Source organism: Cryptotermes secundus, unplaced genomic scaffold (assembly GCF_002891405.2).
Source record: "Cryptotermes secundus unplaced genomic scaffold, Csec_1.0 scaffold1316, whole genome shotgun sequence".
Taxonomy (NCBI): Eukaryota; Metazoa; Arthropoda; class Insecta; order Blattodea; family Kalotermitidae; genus Cryptotermes; species Cryptotermes secundus.
In genome coordinates this window covers 145,102-170,345 of record NW_019732003.1, presented here as the reverse complement: position 1 = coordinate 170,345, position 25,244 = coordinate 145,102, and the positions used below count along the sequence as shown (strand labels likewise).

The 25,244-nt window shown below is 41.8% G+C and overlaps 1 protein-coding gene across 1 annotated transcript in view; it reads left to right on the top strand.

Moving 5' to 3' along the window:
• The window catches only part of LOC111867524 (protein 4.1 homolog), a 172,503-nt gene that overhangs the window by 29,271 nt on the left and 117,988 nt on the right, over window positions 1-25,244 (top strand). Inside the window, exon 2 of the mRNA XM_033752714.1 lies at window positions 17,103-17,286. Within this exon, the coding sequence (XP_033608605.1) occupies window positions 17,119-17,286 (168 nt within the window). The 5' untranslated portion in view covers window positions 17,103-17,118. The remainder of the gene's footprint in view (window positions 1-17,102; window positions 17,287-25,244) is intronic.

The window sequence follows — 25,244 nt, the reverse complement described above, 5'->3', positions numbered from 1 at the left end:
CCCCCCGGTTGGCGGAGTTTCCAATCAAAGAGTAAAATACGGTCATGAGTCCCGCGGGACTCGGAAGCAAGAATGAATGTGATGCCGAGGACCAGCAGCATTTGTAAATGGTATACCCATTCTGCCACCAGAAAGGGCGCCCCGCAGCTGACTAACAAAATTTGATTTTGGGGCCCACGTGCGGCTTGACACCAAGACGCCTGGCCGACTGACCGTCGATCGTAACAGAACTTTGATTTTGACTTGAAGTTAGTTATTAATTGAGAGTCGACAGTTGGAGCAGTGAGTTAGTCATGAGATGGTAGCTAGCCGGCAACGACGTGAGCAGAAGAGGACGTTGTTGGGATCCATAGCCAAGTAACAACCATTGACCACTGTAATGGACTGAAATTTGGCGTCTGCTGTAATGATTTGTAAAGTGCGTAGATTAGCGGTAGTGTAATAATTCAATATAGTTACGAATTATAAGTGTCAATTAAATCCAATTAGCAATACAAACGCTATGTATAGTCACTAACTCGTGACAGTATATAGGTGGAAGGATAATGTTAATGTGGCTAGTAGGAGGAATGTACGGTGAAGATTTGTGTTGGCTCAGGATTGGGTCCAGTCGCTGACTATTGAGGAAATCGTAATGAATACTATGGCTCCATAAGAGAATTTCTTGACCTGATGTGTAACTGTTAGCTGTTCAATAAAGGCCCAAAGCGAGGAGTTAATTACCTGTTTTCTTCATGTCTGTCTCTCTCTATCTAAAGCAATCTACTAGGAATTTAGTAATCATGTTCTTTGCATTCGAATCACAGCACAGGAAGGTAGTACAGAAAGTTTGGCAGACCTTAGATCAGGATAAGTAGAATTGGTTGAAATATCGAAATTATATTTAAGATGGAAATATAAACAGTTTGACTTATCCTAACTTCGGTTTCGTAAGAGTTGACAGTCATGGCGACTGCCGTGACTGTATTCTGAGTTGCATCAGGATCGAAGGGTCGGTGACATTGCGGATTGTAGGGAGGTAGCTTGACTGACGCCTGAAAGTCTGGACCTCTAACGTCGATCAGGCAACATTCCATTTCAGAATAGCTGGACGGCACGTAATCCAGGTTGTGGTGTCACGTCATGCTAGGTACCCCTCGCACTGGTTGTGTTGTGATCTTTATCGTGAAGCGTTACTATTGGTGGCAGTAATATGAATGGATGGTTGCCAGCTTATCCGTTGTTCCCGGAAGGTAGGGTTCTGCAGCTTTAAACGAGAATGTTTTCATGTCCACACGACAACAGTGTGAGATATAATATTATCCCGTTGATGACTGAAAAGTGGTGTCTTCTGGGACGTGACGCCGTGTACGTCGGACGTAAGTAAAGCAGACCATACTGTGTCAGAAGACAGTAGATCCGTAATCTTCACTCAAAAAATAATTTCTTTGTTTTTCCGGTATGTTTAGGAATGGTCATACCCAAATTTCGTAACAGATCTGTAACGCAGGAGATGTCAGTAATAATAGGAGCACCTAAGTATCTCATCATGAAGTATAAGGACGAGGAAGTAAAGTTTCAGTCACTCCTTGGCCTCCTATTTTGGAATCTGTAACTTAAGATCTACTCGCAGTTACTATATGCAGTAGTATTATGTAGCACAGTTCTGTTACAAATTTCTAATACGAAGCCCCAAACTTATGAAGGAATTGCGTTCGAAAAGTGCCAAAGTACCCACAGCATAACGTGCAGTTGCAGTACCAGTAATGAAATAAGGGGTAGGGGAAGAAAAATGTTTTTCATGGCCATGCTTTCAGTTAAAGTGGACAATATCAGTTCTTTCCTTGTAATACACGGCGTCAGGACGCTGTCACGTCTCCTCAGATTTGGCATTTGGGGTCTTGTTTTCAAACCTCCCTTCCCTTCCGTCACATCATAAAGGCTTAAGCCATTTCTTCCGAGGTACTTTCTTTTTTTGGCCACACTAGTGTGTGTATGTGGCGGGGACCATAGACACTAGTCACGTCGTATGGAACCAAAGAAGCATCCAAGAAGTAAACACATCGCTGCCGTAGACAGTACATAGGGGGAAAAAAACGGAATGCGATAAAGAAGGATATAAGAAAAACGCATAATACATCATTTTAAAATAATTTTAACAAGGATCCTCTTTTTTTTCTTCTTTTTGCGTTTCGCGAAGTGAGACATGCATGCGCAACTAATGCAGCAGGATGCTCATTTACAGTATTATCTTCCCCAATATATGACATAAACTCCGTCCTAAGTGCAACAATTTATTGTAGTTCTTTCGTCATGTTTTCTTCTATACTACATGTTTCGGCCGCAAACGGCCATCATCAGGTGTATACTCTCAAGTAGCTGCTACACTGCAGGTAGTTTAAAATTTAAAAACACTAGTCTTCCCAGTTGTTCATTTCGCCGTTGCTAACAGGTTTCGATATATCAGAATCTTCCCTGCTGATATCTGTCAGATATGTACAAAATCTTTGTTAACCTACACACTTCAGTTTGATTTTCATAAACTGGCACTTTAAAGATCTTCAATTCCAATTTTAAAATTTCTTTAATTTTTTTTTTATTTTAAAATTTAAAATTCTCAGGTTTACCCGCCCTATGTCTATAGTGTTGCAGCGGCTACTCCTTGTTTTGCGCACTGTTCAGGCGTTATTCTGTGTAGGCTCCCTGTGTGCGTGCCGCTGCTTATCTTCCCCGCGTATTGCTGCGTGCTTCATGCTGGTTTCATGCTTAGCTTATTCCTCAACCCTGAAAATATAGAGAAGATAAAATATTCATAACCACTGCTGTGAGAACCTCAAATCCGATATCTTCAAATTCTTCCAGTGAGTGTGTAATTTTCGCATGCACTTCTCTTTTCAGCGTTTCCCACAAATAGAAGTCACAAAATTGGAAATCGGGTGGTCTCTGAGGTCACAGTTCTCACCTTATGACTTATTCGCAGAAGACTTCAGCCAACGCATCCGTAGTATGTGCTGCTGCATTATCTTGCATAAAATGCCCGTACGATTTGTCTTCATCAATCAGTTCATCGAGGAACGGAGACAGAATAAATCTCACACAGCGTTCGGAATTGGTTTCATAGTAAAAGAACTCGGATACAATTATCCTACGCGCATTAATTGCACACTAAAGTCCAACTTGTAAATCATGCACTGGTACTCCATGAACAGCATGAGGATTTTCTGTTCCACACTGTATGTTATTTTGGCGGTTTGCATAACCACTACAGGCGAACCACGCACCTACAGTGTCGAAATGTTGCTTCGCAGTCTGGAGGCAAATGATGTGGGACTGGTTTTGTAAGGCCGCAGCTTTGTACCAACGTGAGGTGTATTTTATGCTATCCCACACTGAAGAGCTAAAAGACACAAGGATTTCGGACTTGCTTTTGATCAGTTATCGAGGTCATCAAGTTTTCTTTACTCAACGGTTTCTGAATAGAATTAGTTTTGTCCAACTCATTCCCGTATAACACATTTTTGTTACAATAATGAAGATTGTTTCTGTACATGGAACTGTAGTGTCAGGATATTTACCAAAAATTTACATATTTTCCTACATGAACGTTGTACAGAGGTTTCATATATAATTGATTTCCGTTCATCACTGTATTTAACAGCACGGCGAACCTACATATATCAAGGGTTACTAACCGTTGTAAACATAAGCGCTATCAGCATAAACCAGAAAACATCATGTTACGAAGCTGCACTTCGGCGGTTATCAGTGGACATGTGTGGGCGAGCACGTTTCTACCTGGCCGGTCTACGGATAAATTGGATTCTCTGTGCAAGGATGTCTCCACGTAAACGCTTAATATACATTTTGGCAATTGTTCATTATACGTGTATTGATCATATAGAAAGCATATTCCCGTAGGAATTTCAGTTTGTTTGGATAAGGTTACAGTTTTCATTCGACCAAAGTGATTTTTGTTATAACTACTATATTGTGACATGATATACAATGACGTGGCTCTGTTCGAGAGGATAACCATTCACCTAGCAGGATGGTTCCCCAGAGCAACCAAGGGGACCGATACCTCGTGATCACTATGGACAGTTTTACCAAGCGGCCGAAGGCCTACGCCCATCTCAACCAGGAGCCATCGTCGGTTGGAGAAGCCCTGATCACCAGCTTCTGCCGCTACGGAGTACCACGAGAGCTACACAGTGACCAGAGTCACGCTTTATGCATGAGGTGTTGCAAGAGACGCTACGTTGAGAAGTAGCTTAAGTATGTACGTATTTTTTGTATATGATGTATACTTTTTCTCATTTCTTGTTGGCAGCTCGCCGGATGTTGCTTTCCGGATATCTCTGGTATACGTAACGCTTAGGTATGTTTCCGTTCCTCGCCATTTGGAACACACTCGAGGGAACGCCGATGGAGGCGCCACTTGAAGTCTCTCTTACAGTAACTCGCTACACAAGGTACACGGGAAGCAAATAGCTACAGAGAACATATGTGATAGCTTAACCCAGCAATTACATTCGCATCAATGGGCTTCGAGATTAAATCGTCACCTTGAAATACGAGTAGTTCATTCTGTTTCTGGGTACACGACTAGATGTACTGTTTGGCAGACGAGGCAGGTAAGTCAGGATATGGAAAACTTTTCACTTGTGCTGACGCAACAACATAATGGCTTGAGAACGTCTCAAACCAAGGGTGTGTGGCCGACGTAATGCAATAGTTGTGCGGGATGCTGCGAAAAGTTAACCCATTTGCGGAGTCATAAACGAATAAAATTACGAAAAATTAAGGAAAATGGGTCGATATTTAATTAATAAATAATCCATAAGATCTGCTGGAACGCTGGAACGGCGTGTTGCGGTGGGTACAGCCTCTGTATTGTCATGTTTTCGGTAGTATACATAATTAAATCTTTAAGATTTATAGTATGTGCGCGCTGGATATTAATCGCTTGACATAATATTTTATCTACTCACTGTAAATACTTGGTAAGTTAAACAGGTTGTGTGTGAGAAAAATAAACGAAAACCCTATTAACAACCTCCTTAGTTTTACCTTCTTGCAAGAAGTGCTCGAAATGGCCTCTGTATATACGAGGACACAGCTCGTGCGTGAAAAATAAATTCGCAAGCGTCCGAAGGTTGCTGGTGTATTGTCTGCATCACATACGTATTGTTGAATTCTGCTCTGCTAGGATAGAAATTGGTTTTTAAATACCCAACCGAGAGGATTCAAGTTAGATGAGCGTGGGGACTAGAAAACGAACTTCACGGCTGCGACCATGCAGCGTCCAGGATGATTTTCGGATAATCGTTAATGCACTTCACAGCTGTAATGTGGTAGTGCTCATTTGAGTCGAAACCAAACGTGTTGAAGGACACCTTCCAGTAGTTAACTTGAGTGTATTCGAATGAAACGCCGGTCACGGTAGCCGAGCGGTCTAAGGCATGCACTGTCTTCGCTCGCTCGGAAGCCGGGATCGTGGGTTCGAATCCCATTCAGGGCATGGATGTTTGTGTGCGTTTTTCTGTGTTTGTGTACAGGTAGAGGCCTTGCGACGAGCTGATCACTCGCCCAAGGAGTCCTACCGTATATCTAAGATCTAGTACCGAAGTGAAACGGAGAGTTTCGTGGAGGTAGGCCTAGGCACAGATGAGGGCTGTAGCGCCAATGGGGGGGGGAAATCGAATGAAACTGAGATTGTCACTGCCGCTAACGTGTGCCAGTAAAATGTGGGGGCCTGTGAGAAAGTCATCCAAAATCCCATGCTGCAGGTTGATGGAAAACTGTTTTCTTCGTGGTGAGATAAAATCTCATCAGGATTTTCATCTGACCACATATGTTTTTTTTTTGTGAATTTGGTCTATCCAAGCCCGAGTTAAAGACGATTTAATCCGCGAATAGAACACTTGCTGTAAACGTAGAGCCCTAGACCGACTTGCAAAATCCGTTTACAGAAGTACTTCTTGCAGTTGAATGGCGTAGTACTAACTCCTGCATAGACCGAATGCGAGGAGATACACCGGCTGTTGTAGGATGGTAGGAGGAGATGCACGAGCTGTAAGACGTCTGGTACTGACAGTAGGCTGTCTTTCAGCGACCTCTAGGATCTGCTGTATTACGTAGAGAATGTGAACTGCCAACATATATCGCATTCCGTGAAATGTTTTATCCTTTCGGAGTCGAGGGCAAGAAAATTGAACGTTCAGTGGTTTGGCACTCTCTGATTACGGTATTTTTGTTTGTAGTATTTCCGTTGTATTCGCATGGCATTGAATGTGTTCGCTAATTCAGTAGGTGAATATACGTACGTAACGTGCTGCCCAATGCTTAGATTGCTGCAGACATAGTCGAAATGTAACACGTTTATGCTTATTTGTCGACATTACAAGATTGTCAAGTTCAGTAAATATCAGTACGAAGTATCACAACGCAACGGAAACAGAATGTGACGGCAGGAACTGACGTTTTCTGTTTGTTAAATTTTTAAATAACTCCCTCAAGGCACATATCCATATGAACTTTTTACTTATTTTGATGTCCGGAAACAGTCCTGTAAAATATTGTAACGTGCTATCTTACGGCCATCGCTGCGCAACGGCTACAATAGGAAGTTAACAGATAACAGCGAGTTTCCACGGTTACAACGAATACGAGGGTTGGAACTTTAATAGTGGCAACATTGCTGTAGAGACGGCATGCAACGGAACCAAATAATGTCTCTTATACCACACGTTAGTTACATACCCACCTTACCTCAGAGCAAATGGACTCTCCCCTCCCGCATCACGCGCATGCGCAGTGACGAGAAGAACAGAGCCTCGTGTCAGCTGACGGTCTAATGTGGTGTTGTGACGATGTTTTCGAAACAGGAACAACGGAGTTGGATAAAGATTGAATGTGCCAGAGGCCGTACAGCGCGACAGTGTCATTAAGGTCTTCAAGAGGCTTGCGGGGAATCTACATTGCCTTACAGAAGAGTGGCAAGGTGGGTAAAAGCCTTCAACGAGGGACGCCAGAATGTGGCAGACATGCGTCGGCCAGGTCGTCCTAGTGTCAGTGAAGAAGTATATGCTCTTTCCGCGTTACTGGAGAGTGATCGACGCCATACGATTCGTGAGCTGGCCCAAGAGGCAGGATTAGCGCATACGACTATGCTTCACATTCTGAAGGAACGCCTGGGCATGAGAAAAATTGCATCACGATGTTTTCCGCATGATTTGACGGAAGTGCAGAAATGGCTACGATACGACACTGCTCGTAACCACTTGGAGCGCTATGAGCGCGAAGGAAAGGCTTTCTTACGCCGTTTCATTACGCTGGATGAGACATGGGCCAAATCGTACGAGCCACAGATGAAACGCCAATCGAACGAATGGCGTCATTACGGGTCACCACGAAAATCAAATGTTCGTCAGACCCCCACCAATGTGAAAGTTATGGTGATTCTCGTGTACGACTGTGATGGTGTTATCCTAACGCACACCGTTCCCCGACAGCAGACCGTCAGTGCACAGTATTACTGTTCATTTTTGGAACACAACCTGCGAATATCTCGAATCTGAGACAGTGAAATATGGTCCCGAGTCCGATGGGACTCTGACTCAAGAACGACTGCGCTAGCGGGCGCCAGCAGCAGTTGTAAACAACAGACCCGTCCTCTCGTCAGAGAGCGCCCCTCGTCAACAAGCCGGTAACTCTCTGACAGTAATAAAAATCTGATCGTAAGCCCCAGATGTGTGCTTTATTCCAAGGCAGACTGGCCGACTGACTGTCGGTCGTAACATAAGACTCGACGCGTCAGTTTTTCAGTTAGTCGAGAGTTGCTGTAGCTGAGGCCGTTGACAGTTCGGGAACGTCAGGATGGAAACCTTTATCAGAAGACTGGCGAAGACACAACAGGCTGAGAAGACTGAAGTGTGTGCTGTAGTGAACTGTAAAGTTAGTGAATTAGCGAAACGGTTATAATTGTAGTCACTGATTTGTAGGAGTTCAATAAATATTATTACCAATCGATACCCCGTCTACAGTCACTAATACACGTGACAATATATATTGCATTCTTACCAGTTCTATGCTTTTATCATGTCTGCTCTAATGTCATAGTCTTCTGAGCTTTAGTTATTCGTTTTTGCATATAGGTTTTAGATATCTAACATGTAAACATTTCCCGTGTTTCATCAGCTGCATTTGCTTCTTTCCTCATGGTTTGGTGGGATGTAGGATCCGTACTTAATAGTTCTGCAGAGTAAGAGTTTCGTGTATTTAAATATTTATTCTGAGCCATATTAGAGTATGTACCTATATGATTTTTTTTTAATATTTAAAAATAAATACCGAAGTCTACCATAATTTTGAGCGGGTATAGTAAGTATTTATTCAGTAAGTAAGGTGTTTCAACTTCCGGCGAATGTTACAGCCATGAACATAAATAACGCCATCCAGCATTCATTTTAGTATGGTGACCCAGAGAATTATCATAGTTTTACCAGTGTTATTTCGAAAGACTGGTTTATCGTTTTGTCATGCAGTATAGAAGCCAGAGTTTTGTTTGTAGATGTACGTAAATGTAAATTCGATGAAGGTAGTTGTTGCCACCAAAACGTAACTCGGAACCTGAACTATAGTCCATTCGCGGAGACGAGACAGTCAGCGTAAACATAGCAAGCCCCGAGTCGCCACAGCTGACAGCAAGGAGTGGACAAAGCGCGCAGTTACTTCAGTGTACTCACTGCATTCGGACGCTCGTTAACCTGCATTCAGACTGAAGAGTGAACTTTGGACGCCCCTGCAACGGGACACGCATCACGTGATCGCTGCATGATTTCATTCAAAGAGCGAAGGAGATACAGCGTACATTTGTTTACGAGGACTCTCTCGTCTCCGCGAATGGACTGTAATACAGTACACGCACGCTGTCAGTATAATGTAATTTCCAGATAAGTTATTTTTCATTCTTATGAAATTTAGATCAAAGCTATCTGTCTACATCACGATCCTCCAAAACAGTTTATTATATACACACAAAATGTAGAATTCTCCAATTTGTCCGTGGGAACACAACAAAATCACAAAAACCAACGACTGACTCGATGATGTAAAGCATCACTCGAAGAATTTTATTCTTGTTTTATATAGTCTAATTTATTTTATTTTTACGCCAAGTATTTTAATATAATTAATATTATTGTATCCAATTTTACTAGTACTGCAGTTAAGTGGTGTACATATGTTAGCCATGTATATGCCTAATGATGGCTTCTAATAGCCGAAACATGTAGCAGAGCCAAACTTGGCACTGACTTTAATATAGTTGTATTGTGACGGTTTTAATAAAGAAATTGTTTACTGTTTTCTTTTCGTAGTTTTCCAACATCTGTACCAGAGCACATAGTACAGTGATTTAGTCAGCCCTGGAACATACGTATGCAATCTGACGTAAGCATGTGCATAATAATCATTTTCGAGCACGTTATGATATAATTTTAGATTTTAAAATCGCCATGCGATCCGCTGCGCTTCAAACTTGGCGTGTTGCCTGGTGTTGGCTGAACGTAATTTTTGGTTATGACTCAGACGTAAGAAAGAGGTCGTGTTACTGTAGTTGCTGCTAGTGAGAAAGCGTACTGGAGAAACGTCGCTAACACAGTAAAGCGCGAGCCAAAGAGGGTTGGTCATACTAAAGCTCGGATGAATGGGTACAGGTGGATACGAAGGTGATTTCTGTATTGTGGGCTTGGTACATTCTAGTCTCGCTAGTTAGACCATTAGAGAAAATGAGTATGACTGTAGGAAATTCTTACGAATAATGTAAAAGCCGGCAGATTGAACGTTTTTTTTAATTTTATTTATTTATTGCTAGTGGGGTGGGACTAAATCCCTTGCACTGCTGCCACTTCTGGCCTATTGTACCAGCCCCAGATGATAGGTGAGGGTGATTGTGGAGCAGTTGGTGGAATGAAGATTGGCAGGGGAAATCGAAGTACTCGGAGAAAACCTGCCCCAGCGCCACTTTGTCCACCACAAATCCCACTTGACCAGACCCGGGATCGAAGGCGGGCCGCCGCGGTGGGAAACCAGCGACTAACCGCTTGAGCTATGCCGCGGCCCAAGATTGAACGTTAGTCGGACAAATAATTTGAATCTCAATTGAACATGCAGAAGCTTCTTGAAACAATTGACACGTCTTCATCGGTTTAAGAAACGAGATGAATTTTATTATTAGAATTTTTGCGGTGTGATGAACTTTTGTTACTTCTCCAATTTCAGGAGAAGGGTGGGTTAGTTCGAAACGCTTGTTAAAGTAAAATTGTTCTGCCGGCGTGCGCATGGTAGGAATTTTGTCGCATTGTCAACTGTTTGATATTGTAGTAACACACCTTTAATATTTTAGATTGTTTTGAAGAATGCGAACTTCTGGTTTATGGGTGGAGGTGATGTGTTCCTCTTAAACGTCGAGCTTTCTCTGGACTATGCAGCATTACAACTCAGGCGACTATACTCTTCATAGTTACCGCTTGTGATAACCTCACATCCAGTGTAAGCAGCTTTCTGTATAGTTGGAGGATTATGCAGATTGCTGAAAGCATTTAATTTATTTTGCAAGAAATATTGCAGTCTGTATGTTATAATTTATTTATTCCTTATTGGGTTATTTTCGTAAGTGTTGAATTTTTTTTCTCGTGGTAGATTTAGAAGGCGAAGAAATGCAGATTCCACATTACCCAGGGGTTGCAAGCAATTTTCAAACTAAGGATATGAATTTATATTTCGTCTATAAGATTACATTGTAAATTATGTAAGTTTTCTCTCGTTTCCACGTTTGACATTGTCGTGGGAGATGGAACATGAACAGTCTTAAAAGTGCGAATTTAATGCGCATTTAATCCGAACTAGGCCGTTAAGATTCAAAACAGCGAAATTCACAAGCAGACTTATCACCTGCGAAGATGGGAACAAAAGTAACGCATTTCGGCGATTTGTTATTTAATTTTTGTTACGGTATGTCGACAAGTTTTAGGGACTCTATTAGGACACATGTGACACAGTAATCCTCGTCTGCTCTCCAAATACATAAAAATTAGAATATACAAACTATAATTTTGCCTGTGGTTCTGTATGGCTGTGAAACTTGGTCTCTGACGTTAAGGGAGGAAGATAGACTTAGGGTGTTTGAGAACAGGGTGTTGAGGGGAATATTTGGACCGAAGAGAGATGAAGTGACAGGAGGTTGGAGAAAACTGCATACTGAGGAGCTTCATAACTTGTACTCTTCTCCAAGTATAATTAGAATGATAAAGTCGAGGATGAGGTGGACAGGGCATGTAGCACGAATNGAGGTGGGCAGGGCATGTAGCACGAATTGGGGAGACGAGGAATGCGCATAGGATATATAGCCAGAAGGAAAGAGACGACTGGAAAGACCAAGGTGTAGGTGGGTGGACAATATTAGAATGGATCTTAGAGAGACAGGATGTGATGCTATGGATTGGATTGATCTGGCTCGTGATAGGGACCAGTGGAGGGCTCTTGTGAACACGGTAATGAACCTTCGGGTTGCATAAAATGCTGGGAAATTCTTGAGTAGCTGCAGAATTGGCAGCTCCTCCAGAAGGGCTCAGCTCCACGAGTAAGTAAGTAAGTGACACAGTAATCGTCAAAGTCAGAACTGTGAATCTCGTATTATGTTTAGGGAATATTCGTATTGTTAAAAATTACAAATATGTCGACACCGAAGGTAAGTATTAACAGAAAACTATTCTTGTTCAGTTAACAGGTTCCTCTGCCTTTGTTCAGACGTGAAGAATTTAAATGAAAGAAGGTGTCATGAATTCGTTCCGGAATATCATGTACATACTTAAGCCACCCAGTATTTTCTTTCACTTTTTATGTCAGGTATAAAGTGATGTGTTTCCTGCACAAGTTCCATATGTTTAAAATCAAAGTGCTCGGGAAAAGATGAACTACATAGTGTTACACATTGTAAGGTACCTAGTATTAAGGTGTCGGGGTCTTCAATACGATTGGCTAGTAATCTAGCCAGGATAAACTGACAAAGAATGTGGACGAGTTCGGTGGGGAAACCTTATGGAGGACTGCCATTTGAGAGACCGAAACGGGGGCCAAATGATAACGTTAAGAGAGTGCGGAGGAGAATAGGTTCTGTGTTTGGGAAGAGGATGGAAGAGGATCAGGATTGATATTAGCGATGCTGAATCTACGTAGGTTCTCGTACACCATCGTTTGTTGTTGGCTTTGTGTTCCTGTTGCGTATGTTCTATTTAAGGCTGCTTATTACGTTCAGCAGCTGCATATAATTTCGAGATGAAACTTCGAATACATTTAGGGCATTATGTCTGCATCTCAGAAACATCGTTGCGAATTTGTTTGCAGTCTGGCATTAGCATAGCCCTACTTTTTAGGCGTTCCGTACAATGTACAAAAGAACAGTTTATGTGGAGATCATTATGTATGGCATAGTATCAGAGCTTGTGCCTTTGGACTGATTTTCTTCAATTTCGATATGAGTGCCTTAACTATCAGTCGCCAAGGACTTCTTTTTTCAGCCATATGGATCCATAATAAAGCCTAGTGTATCCTGCTGCCTCCTTCATACGGGTTTCTTGCTTGGCTTACTCCTCGCCCTTGAAGATGAATTCAGTATGTTTCTCCGAAAGTACGGTTTAATTTCGCTGAACTTTTCATGGGTTTCGTAAGGTCGGAAATGTACTTGCACAAGAACCACATAAACTGTTGTGCAGATGTTGTCGAGTCTGATATGGGAGACGTGTACGAGAAGTGGGGTGGCAGTTCCGATTTGCAGCAATATTTGTCCATATCAAAGCCTGGTTCACATAAGTCGAATATACTTTCATGTATTCCATGAACTATTTCACAAGCATTGTTCGAATTCGATATGGAAGGCTTCCACCGAAAGTAAAATACCGAATTTCAGCTGTATTGACCTTAGTTTACTTATGCCTATAAATAGAATTTTCCCTGTATCATAAATCCTGCATATTATTTAAATTCTGTATGAGAAACTTTCACTAATTTGCTTTTCTTGTACACATTTTAAGTAAGCTTGCCGGCAGCCCCCAGCCCATCCAGCCTCCTGTGCAGTGAGTACCGGGAGTAACTGCAATTGCAGATGTACAGTTTGGTGTTAATAAAGCCCACTTACATTCGATGGATGTAATGAATACTCAGTAATGACTGAGAATTAGCTTTACACGGTGAGTTCAGCGTTCGAGCATGATATTCAGATTTAAGATGGTATCATATTAGATGGTGTAAATAAACATGAACTTGAGTCCTTGAGGCATTGCGATTTCTATATGGCATTACATAATTAGCAGAGTGCAAACTAATAATCGCCAAAGGTATTGGAATAAAAGAGAATCGCTGGAATTTCTGTGGGTGTTAGTTGAAGTACTGTGCAGGTAACATATTACACGTTTGAGTGTTGGTGATACTTTGAGGTTTTAAATTCTGGACTTAGGGTTAGAGATGTTTCCCGTTTTGAATGCATTTAAAGTTGCCTCTACGTGATAGCGACAACGGTACTTATATGCTGTGACCCGTGACCTATATATAAGCCTTCAGCTCATGGTTTGCGTATCAACATTTCTCAAAATAACTTTACGTTCCTCTGCCTCTTTGTCTGTTCGTCTTTTACCAGTACGCGGTTCAAAATGTATGCGAAACGTCTGTACCTTTCAGAAGACATTTTCAATGCGGATATAAGTTGGTGGAACAAATAGTTGTGTTATATTTGATTAAGATTTTATCTTTCGGATAGTAATTTAGTAAGCTGGTGTTTGGTGTGGCATGCCCGTATATTAATTGCCGTTGTATGAAATAGAAATTGGTATATGGTATAAACTTAGTTTGAAATGGTAACACTTCCGATGTGTTTGTTGAGCGTGGACTGTGCGATATTTCAATAAATTGAAATGTTTTAATCACATTGATCATATTATTATAGATGCGTTTGGGTGTAATTAGAAGTCTTCATTTCATTCTTCAGTAGCTGGAATGAATACATGCATGCATGCATAAGGGGTGGATCATAATAATCCGGCCCTAGCGCTGTGACCATAAATGATCTAATATGCTTCCCATTTGGATTAACCCTTTATCAATCCTACACTTGGAACGAAATGTAGGACTTTGTTTATGGGGGCGTCATAGTAGTCATTTGGTTCCATAAAAAACTGGCTCAGGTAACGAAATCATACATAAGCTATGGCCTCATAATAACATAGGATATATGTGGCTGATTCATCTTTTTCTAGGTATCTTTCGCAAGTAGGGTCATATGACAATCCCAGTCTGAAAAGGTGTCCCTTTAGGTGACAATGTCCTGTAAATAGTCCTATCACCCATCTTAATTGGTCTCTCCTTAATTTTAACAGTTCCTTCGTTCTTCTGGCAGAGGGCCCTAGTTTGAATCCAGTTACGGATTCCCAATGCTTTTTTTTATGATTTCTGTTCGTCAATTCCCTGTCCACTTTCTTGGCAGCTCCAATTGAGATGCCGCAAGCTGGTTCAGGTCCTGTGAAAAGATGCTCAGTTTCCGTTCTTACCAGTAGATCTGCTGTTTCCTTACCAACAGTACCCTCATCACCTGGCACCCATGTCAGTTGAACTCTGTTATGTTTGGCCAGTTGTATGAGAAATTGATGGCAGTTCCAGACCAGTTTTGAGGTGATCTTGTGTTTGCCAAGTGCTTTGATTTGCAGCTTGACTGATAGGATGTAGATGTTTCTATTTTTATAGTTCCTGTCTAGATTCTCAACTGCGCATGCCTTAATGGTATACACTTATGCCTGGAATGCTGTAGTGTACTACCCAAGGCTAAAACTAAGTTTTCTCCCTGTGCCATGGCTATACACCCCAGCTCCAGTGCCTTTATTTGTCTTGTAATCTGTGTACCAGATTAGTTCTCCCCTTTCTGTTAGGCTGAAACCCCTCTTTCCGTTCACTTCTGTCAGGGAATCTGATCATGAAGGGTTTATCATAGACATGTCTCGGTATCATTTTATCAGGCCTCATATGTAGGATGGGATCTTTTTTTCATGTCCTGAGTTATGTATACATGTCCAGATTTGGGTTTCCATTGATCATTGTAACATAGTCTGTAATTTCCTAACTTGGCCTCCGCTTCCACCTGTAGGTGTACTGGGTGGAGCCCAAGGAGGACGTCAGTTGGAGCTCTTGGTGGTGTTCTTGTTGCTTCCGTAATACCCAAGCAGGCCATCCTTTGCAGTTTGCTAAGTTCTGCCTGCCTTGTTTTGAGTGTAACTGTGGGCCACAATGCAGTGGCTTTCAGTAGCTTATTATTATACGTATTTTAATCATAGGTATCATGAACACTACGTAATTATCCTTTAATATTTCTGTTAAATAATTTTAGAATCCATAACCATTTAAAATGATTTATGTTTCGAGTGCATTGTAATAGTTAAAATCGATTTGTCTGTGAAATATTTATATAAAAGTATAATGCAGTGCTTGTGACGCCTTCATAGACATTATTGCATCATCACTTCGAACATATTTGTTCATAAAATAATTGTACCATGTATATCGTGTTACAGCACAGTAAGTAAATTATAAATATGAATTTACATTTGGTATTATTATTTATAAACAAGTATGCCATATAGGCTACATTATAGTATACAACACGTAAATTTTAAATACGGATATGGTGTTTGGCTTAATTGTTTCGTGAATAAATATGTTTTAGGTATTCATTAACCTTTACTGTACTATAAGTAACATAATTATGTATGATGCAACTTGTATGAGTAAATATACTGTCACATGTTTGGAATAGGCACATCAATGGTAACGCAATAACAGTGAGCCGTCGCGTAGACAATGCCGAAACAACGAACGCGCGTCCCCGGAGATGAACAACAGAAGGCGTTGAGTAACAACGGATGAGACGAAACTCGTTACCACTGTATAAGGAGCGTTCCCGAAGCAACGGATTGCCGAACACGTGAGATCGAACCTTGGCGAGGGGTGTCCTTTACTGAGTCCGCTGAACACTTACATAAGCCGAGAGCTACAGACTGCAATACAGCAGAGTATTGCCCTGTGTGGAGGCGGGGTTGAATACCTCCACCACGACCCTGCGAGTCGTAAGAGGCGACGAAAAGGGAAGTCTCAATTCTGAGACAGTAAAGTATGGTCACAAGTCTCAAGGGACTCGGACCCAAGAAAGACTACGCTGGCAAGGGCCAGCAGCATATACAAAATACAGAGCCGTCCTCTCGTCAGAGAGGGCGCTACACAAAATCAAGACCGTAACTGTCAAACAGTAATAAATATCTGGTCATGAGCCCCCAGATGGGGCTCGGAAACAAGACTTACTGACTGAGCGACCGTCAGTCGCAATGTGACTTTGACTTTGACTTTGACAGCAATAACGTACAGTTGGAACCTAGTCGCCATACGATACAGACAGAAGACAGTTGAGATCTAGCCACGGCCAAGGATAGTTGAGACGTCGCATTGAATTATTAGGCCAGAAGTCAAGTGACACTACAAGTGATAACATTTGTACGGTGTATAAGTGTGAGTGTCCAATAAAGATTCGCTAAATCCGAGACCCACGTAAAGTTATTTGTCGCGTGACATACCCAACACGTGATAATACTACATAGATATGTCGCACGTATTGTGTTGTGTTTCATTACATATTTTACCAAGAAATGGGTTTCAAGGACACCGATGTAAACGTTAACCTATAATATTTAATTGCATATATTACAACCGCCGACACAACAAATAATATGAGAATATCTTCAATAAAGACAATAGGTGTTGGTATATGTCTTACGTGTTTAATATAAACGTAACTGTGCTACATGTTTCGACCATATAATTAGTTCATCATCAGGCACCTTTACGCTTTACCAAATAAGCGAAAAAGGGTGCAGTGGGCGGGACATGCACACAAAATTGTTGTTGGATAATCTAAAGGGAAGTGGCAGGAGAAGCGTTTAGGCGTAGAAGCGGGTGTAATTTTAAGATGGAGTTTTTATTTGTAGTTTGTTATAGTTAATTAACCATTGTGTATTTCTTGTTTTTAGGTAGTAGGGGGCCACTATGCCAGAAGAAACCAAGGTGCCCGCTGTTGTAGACTCTGAAGGGGTTGAGAATGGCCCTGCGAGTTCTCCATCGCCCTCAAAGAAGAAGACGCCAGTTAGCAAAGGGAAGTTGGTCCATGCCAGAGTGGCCCTGCTAGACGGTTCTCTTCTTGATGTTAACATTGAGGTAGGGTGGTTTACGTATCTCACTTGTATTGTGTAATTGGTGGGGTGAGATATTTTGGATATATTTTTTTACTTTATGTCTTCTTTGCATGAAGTACGCAGGGCGAATATGCAGTACATGGGATGGCCTTCTTCACCGTTTCACATTTTATAACTCCGAAGATATCAAAACGGATTTCGATTAAATATATTAATGGAAGGTTCAAAACTGAAGATTGTCGAGTGTATTCAATTTTATTTCTTTTTTAAGTCAAACATAACCTCAGGAAATTCAGTGCCTTTTATGAGACACGAAAGTTCAGTACTTTTTTTTTTACAAGAGCCTGCGTAGTGACCAAAGCAAGAACCAGATGGACCTGTTCCATATCGCCACACACACTATTTACCCATGACTAATTTTAGTATTAACTCTCCCGAGGGATCTCTACCCTGGGTCTAAGTTTCTCACGCCCACACAAAACTTCGTTAAACATTACGTATGCTGTACATATGTATATTAATCTGACATTATCGAACTCCAAAATAAACGGCTCAACGTATAACAGTATCACATGCATGGCTGAGGCAAGAAAGCAGTTGTAGTGCATCCTAGTGAGGCTGGTTGAATGCGGTGTTCATCATCATCATCATCATTGCTGACAGGCTATTCGTCCCGGCATTCTATAATATCCAGCTGTATTGAATTAGTGATTATTTTTCTATCCCAGTTTGACCACATTGCGTCTCATTAGGCAAGGTACGGGTTCTGTCTTCTTCGTCAGCCTTTATGCTTGGCATTTCGATGGGTTGGAGTGCTGAGGAATCGGGGTTCTATTCCCGCGAGGAACAAGAGGTATCTCTCTTATCCACAGGATGCAGAACAGTTCATGGGCATACCCAGCCTCCTAGCCAGTGGGTACCGGGGTAAAGCGGCCGGGGCATGAAACTGACTACTTACCTACATCTTACCTACTTAGAATGCATACAGCCGTACCTACATTGCCCATACGTCTTCATAGCGTGGTGCTTAATTGAGCACAGGAACAACTTTATATATACTATCTCGTCGTTTTAGCGCAAAGATGAAAATTGAGAAGCGTGTTGTCTCCCGGGATGACGTAAACATAGCCAAAATCAGATGGTTGCTGTGCTCCCATAAGGCGTTCATTTTAGACTGGTATAGCATAGACGGAGTGATGCAGGCAGGAAGAAAAAAGACAAAAATATTTTGTACATATTGTCGCTGATAGGTGAAGGTGTAACAAATTGAATGGTATTAGATAGGGTTTGATGTTTGATTGCAGTTTTAATGAGCCTCTAAGAAAGATGAGTGGTTTGTTTACAAATTACCGAATTTGCAGCATCTGGTTTTACGCATTTAAATGATCCGCACCGTCGAATATTGGTTTGGGTAATTTCATGCAGAGAACATAAGTGTCTCTTTACCTGGGCATGAAGTGATTGGAGCGTGAAGTTGACGTGTCACCTCCAAGGATATGCGTGTAGAAGTACTGCGGTTAAGGATTTGTGGAACTTTACTTTGTTGTGTGGCGTTTAAAATGTTTACTTACTTTTTAGATTTAAGATAATTTCTTAGGGTATGTTGAGAGTCAGTCCTTTCGGTACGTCGGCCACTATTTGACCCATTGTAACAGCCCATGATGATAGATGAGGATGGATGTGGAACAGTTGGTGGAATGAGAATTGGCAGGGAAACTGAAGTACCCAGAAAAACTACGTCACTGCAACTTTGTCCACCACAAATCTCACGTGACCTGGCCTGGGATGGAACCCGGGCCCCCTCGGTGGGAGGCCGGGGATTAGCTACCTGAGCTGTGGCATTTAATATGTTAACTGGCTTACTTGTTAGATACTGTAACCGTCAGTGGATTCCCTTCTGCTACTCCCGAAAGCCTGTCCCATCATTTTCACATGATTAGAGCACTTCACGCATCCTTTGCAATTCGAAATAATTTTTTTAGCCTGCTTTTTGATTTGCTGTTAATAAAGTAATTGAAGAAAACATTCTTCTGGGATGTCGCGCCGTGTAGATATTATGTTAACCGACTTTTTGGAGGAACGTATCGCCTCCATCTTGTCGACATTAGTCTGTGAGCACCTGCTCACGCTGGTTCCTCCCTCGCGGCTTTTTTCTTTTTTTTTTCTTCTACCTTGAAGATGGAGGCGATACGTTCCTCCGAAACGTCGGTTAACACAATATCTACACGGCGCCACATCCCAGAAAAATGCTTTCTTCATAGTCACCGCCGTGAAAGCCTCAGTTCTTACAATAAAGTAATTATTTGAATGGGACGTCGATTGGACGGCAGTAACGCCATGCTTTTTTGTACAAAATTGTAAATATGGGAGATTCGTACGAAATCATAAATATGAGTGATGTTGGCAGGATGTAAGTGGACGTGATTTGGCATAACGCCAGGCGATCAACTGGTTACCCTGGTGACAGCATTCACCCTCTTATGCGGTAAACGTTGTGGCTCCACATATCACGTGTCTTTCCAAATTCAAGAAGTTTTCGTGGTTAAGTTACGGTCTGAGACCAAATTAAAAAATTGCAAGTGTCCCATGGACAAAGTGTTTTCTCGCTGGTCCATCTCGCCCAGTAACAAAGAAAATATAGTTGAGGATGCGATTATGTCTTGCTATATAGTCTAAATTGTGTATAGTGTAAATAAATATAGAATAAGGTAAAGTTTTATGCCACTTTAATTTATTACCTGTCAAGGCCAAACCGCTGCGCTTGCCTGGAATATTTACTGCGTAACTTTTATCCCATTCCTGTCTTCGGAAACTCTGTGAGTGATATTTGCAGTACCATGCTAGGGCAGATTGTAAAAGAGAGGTTACTGACGCCAGTGACCTCTGCTAGTTGCTCACTCGACTAACAAATTCGCCCTGAGAAACAGCGGTGGACGTTATAATAATTTAAGAAGTTTAAGGTGGTGCTCTATATACTATATTAAGTTGTTTTATGAAGAGAAACATATTTTGAATGGATCCTCGTTGTACATGTACTTTGTTTCCTGTTAGAATTCGCAATATCTGTTGCTCTGTTCTCATATTATCGTTTTAATTACTGGATTATGGGCATTTAAAGCAGTACGAAGAGGAAGCTTATGGAACTGTTTTTGAAAATATCAGAATGCATTCGATATGCATATTGGTGTAAATGGAAACCATGTACTTGTGACGTATTAAGAAGACGTGGAGAGACTGCTGGGAAGTAGCTATAAGGCTTCAAAATTCCCGTTTCTGTACCAGTATGCGATGTTCGTCTGCTGTGAAAGCAAAATGTAGCTTTGTACAATAGTTTGTTATATCGTAAGCAATGCTATAGGTTGCTTTTGAGGCTGTTTAACGCCGCAGTATCGGTTACATATGATTCAGAACGGGTCGAAGTAAGCGGAACTTGAAAGTATTGGGGAACAAGATGTCAGTTGCAAGGTATATGCCATTACTCACCTGCCACTACATAGGAAAATAACTAAACTTTCAGATTAGTCGATGTCACAGCCGAAATTCGAAATGTGTATGTCTTGAATAAAAGCAGGTGTGTTGATGCTGAACAGCCAATACCAGTTTTAGAGCTGCAAGCCTGTGCGCGAGTGTCTGCTTTCCAAGGAATATTGTACGTAATATGAATAGGGATTTAGTAAAGCTCCATAACATAGGGGTCAAGATTATAATCAGGCTTAGCCCCATGAATATTAACCACATGACTTAATTGCTACTGTCACGATTAAGAATTAATCTGTTCTAGGAAGGCAACTGTATCCCGGGCAAAGAATGCGAACTTCTGCTTGTACCTGATAGACGTAAGGAACCTCTCTGATTTTGCGTCTTTAAACCGTACGTATGTGTTACGTATTGAAAGGAGCAGTCGTGCTTTAAAAGCTTTGTCGTTGACAAATTGTCCTAAGCCTAGTGTCTAGGAGGCCGCTGTTGTTTGCTGAAATATTTAGCTAGCACAAGCGAAGAATGGCAACAGCAAGCGACCAGTGTGTGTATATTTTAACCCGTGTTGTGAGACGGGGATTTCCGTGTGTTGCTGATACATCCGTAAATCTTGAGTAGCAAACCTTGTGGAAAAAAAAGACCCGTATGTTCAATGAGATCGTCAGTGTGGCAGTTTTGTTTCCCATCGCATTCTGACATGAAGTCTGAAAGCAGGAATAGTGGAGCCAGAACCAGACGTCCGTTGTTGAGCAACAGCTCGGAAATCATGTTCCCGTTACAAGATATAGCAGCGAACGAGTCGTTACCAGGTAACAAGTTGCTAAAAACAAGATTCTCGAGACAGCCAGCAGTACAGCAGGGGAACTGTGCAGTGTGGCGTGGAAGTTATAAAAGGCAGTGGATTCGTGAATTCAAGAAGTGAGAGAGTAAAATATGGTCGCGAGTTCCAAGGGACTCGGACCCGAGGAAGACTGCTCTGGAAAGGGCCAGCAGCATATACAAACGACAGACCCGCCCTCTCGTCAGAGAGGGCGCCACAGAAAAACAAGTGAGATTCGTCAGACAGACGTCGTTAAGGAGTTCAGTGTGTAACTATAACTGTAAAGAAGTGCCAATAAAGCCAGTCAGTCAGATCTTAGCTCTTGCAGATGGTTTGTGCTGTGTTTGATTTACGTACCCCTTCTTGAAGCTGGCACAGGTGTCTGGAGATAGGGACTAGCTCTGTCGAGCCCAACTGAGTAGGTTTTATCTGAAGACGGAGACAGAATGCAGTCTCCTAAACGTTGTGTTTTGAAAAATAAACAGGGCTGGTTTTAGATAAAGACAAGACGACGGATAATGTCCAAAAACATAATATTTGTTCCAGATCCCATTGTTACTCGTTACGCAAACCAGTTATACGTGACAGTATGTTTAAAAGAGAATCTACTAGTATAACTTTCTAACGATGACATAGCGATCTGCATCACTGTCGGATGATGATGCGCTGTCGAAGGTGTTTTAGACACAGAATAACTTGCAGTGGAAGCAGCGAACAAGCGGCATGGGTAGTGGGAGTGAAAGTCGGCCTTCTTGCGGGCTCAGTGAACAATTCGTTGTAGTTACGAAATAATGACACTCGACACGGAACGGTGTCGTATGCTTTCGTACTACAAAAATTAGTCCTCCCGTGCGAAACCTAAGGATTTTCCAAAAAGAAACCTTCCTATATGATTTCACGCCATTGCAGTGAATAACACAGATTTGGAGCAGTGCCAGAAGTTTGCTATTTTGGAACCTCTGAGAGGTGTTTAATACGCATGGTTTCGTAATGCCATATGTATTTACACTAATTTAATTGCAGGACTGTTTCATAGTGGTGCATTATTAAGAAGTGGTCGGGAAACTATATATGATGGTTCCTTTACGCTCTTTACGCTTCGAGAAATTTGGCGTTTAGGAGGAGATTTTTTTGGAAATTTTCAATTAAACTTTAGCTTGTAGGACTTGAGGTTTTCACTGCGGTGACTATGAAGAAAACATTCTTCTGGGATGTGGCGCCGTGTAGATATTGTATTAACCGACGTTTGGGAGGAATGTATCACCTCCATCTTCAGGGTAGAAAGAAAAGAAAATCCGCAAGCGAGGAACCAGCGTGAGCAGGTGCTAACAGACTGAACTGTTGGCACCTGATCACGCTGGTTCCTAGCTCGCGAATCTTCTTCTTTTCCTTCAACATGAAGATGGAGGAGTTACGTTCCTCCGAAACGTTGGTTAACACAATATCTACACGGCACCACGTCCAAGAAGACTGCTTTCTTCAAACTTTAGCTTTCTCGTCCTGTTGCGTTGAAAATGCTTATTGTTCCTCAACCGTCCACACAACATACATGGATAATACCAGTTACTTATTTCACTAAAAGGAAGGTATGTTTCCGTCAGGTAATGGTCATTATTAGGTGTTCATTTTAATGAATTGGTGGGTGGAAGTTACCCTGTAGCAGTGAGAATAAAATCGGTCACCATGGGTCAGAGTTTGCTATCGCTACTGTACCCTTCCTCTCGCGAGTTTACAAAGTTGTCATTTCCCACATACTGACATACTGATGGACGAAGAAAAACGAAACATTTTTTCTCAACAGGAAATGAAATTAAAAAGAAAATACACTGTCATGAGTAATGGGATAGCTTTAATGAAATTTGTATGGATGATTAATAGTGTGGTTAGTTGCACGATAGGCGAATTCTAAGCATTACAATCCACAACATGCTTTATGGAATTCATCTCGTAGCATCACATGTTCTTTCTTTACTGAGAAGTCGACAGTCGGTCATCTTGTTTCATCGATTAGAGTGCTCAGCAGTTGCTGGAATGGTTCTGGTTTAAAACAAGTACCTGTGAAAAATCCCCGTAACAGGCCGTGGAGGCCCGTAGGGTTGTGAGATGTCGAGGCTCCCACATCTTCTAGACAGTCGGTTCACAGATGGCGGTGAGGTCAGCTTTACGCGCCGGCCACCCTTTACCCCCAGGAATATTCCTCGTACTCGTTCCTGTTAGAGGCTGAGTCGACCCCAGGGCCATATTGCGGCTGGAAGGATCAGGTAAATGACCCCCTCTGTGGTCTGGTGGTCAGAGTTCGTGGCTGCAGATCCAGTGGTCCCGGGTTCGATTCCCGGCGCCGGTCTAGAAACCCGAAATTAACGGCCAGGGGGATTCGTTACGCTGACCACACGACACCCTCTATCCGCTAAAGTTGGCACTAACTTCGCCGACAAGCGGCGATCGCTCGGTCGGTATAGTTCGCTTTGCCGACCCAAGCCACGGAGTTTTTGTTTATCTGTGAAAAATATGTAGGCCTAAATTTTATATGTGCACCGTTTACTACAATAAGATTTTGTTTCCTGTTCAAATTAATAGGCGCAGTCTGAAACCTTTGCAAGTGCTTTGTGTGGGGTTTTATGTTCTGATAGGAATGTTAACATGTCTCCTTATCGATTAAAAGTAAGAGAGGTGATGCGTCTATTTAATTTTATGTACGCTATTTTACGACACGATCGGTATGTAGACCGGCGGTAAATTTTCAAGGCAGGCGGGTCACATTGGGAAATATGCTACGAAGGCTGGAGCATTCAAGTGCCTCTAGCGCAACCAACACAGAACTGGACATTACAGTAAAAACAACTTAAATTTACCTTGGTCATGTGAAATTTGTACTTGCTTTTGCTCCGCAGGGCGATTAAAATGTGTGTCAATTTTTAAATGCCGTTTCACATCACATTTAAGCGGACATCGGAGATTCTTCAACGGAACTTAGATTTCTTTTGCTTCATATGTGAAAAATACTGTTCACTTGTATACGTGCTACCAAGTAAACTTGCCAAAGGTGATACAGACTTACGTAATTCAGAAAACTGAGATGCTGGCAAAGAAGGATGAAAGGTAATGAAAGCTAACTGGTTGGAACTACTACGCAAAATTGGGTCACTGACATCAGCGGAGAACCGATTTTCAAAAATGGGTATATTTTTAGCGTGGCGACAGAAGTAATTGAATCTCATTTTACATTTTTCAGTCAGTGAATCTGTGATCTCTGCAGAAACGCTTCATATCCATCGTTATGAAGCAAATCACAAGGAAAAAATGACACGTGTTAACATTTTCCATCTGTCTCCGAAGTAGTTTGTTTCGTTTCAAAAGCTCTGACAGCTCAGACATATCAGAAGTTATTTTCTGTTGACCTTGAATTTGGTATTTAGGTCATTCTAAGATGTAGCTGAAATCACAAGCAGTGCAAAATCCCAGAGCCACTTTTCATCACTAACTTAAAACTTCGCGGTTCTCATTCAAGAATTGTCCTGTTTGTAGCCTCAAAGCTAAAAATATATATCATCACCGTCCCACAACTGATACGTCCGTCTTCCGTGTGGCACGAGCCTCCCCCTTGTTCAGCATCAGTTCATGACGTAACAGATTAAACTGGCGATGGTTAAGGCCATGAGCTAGAACGTGTTCGAACTTTAAAG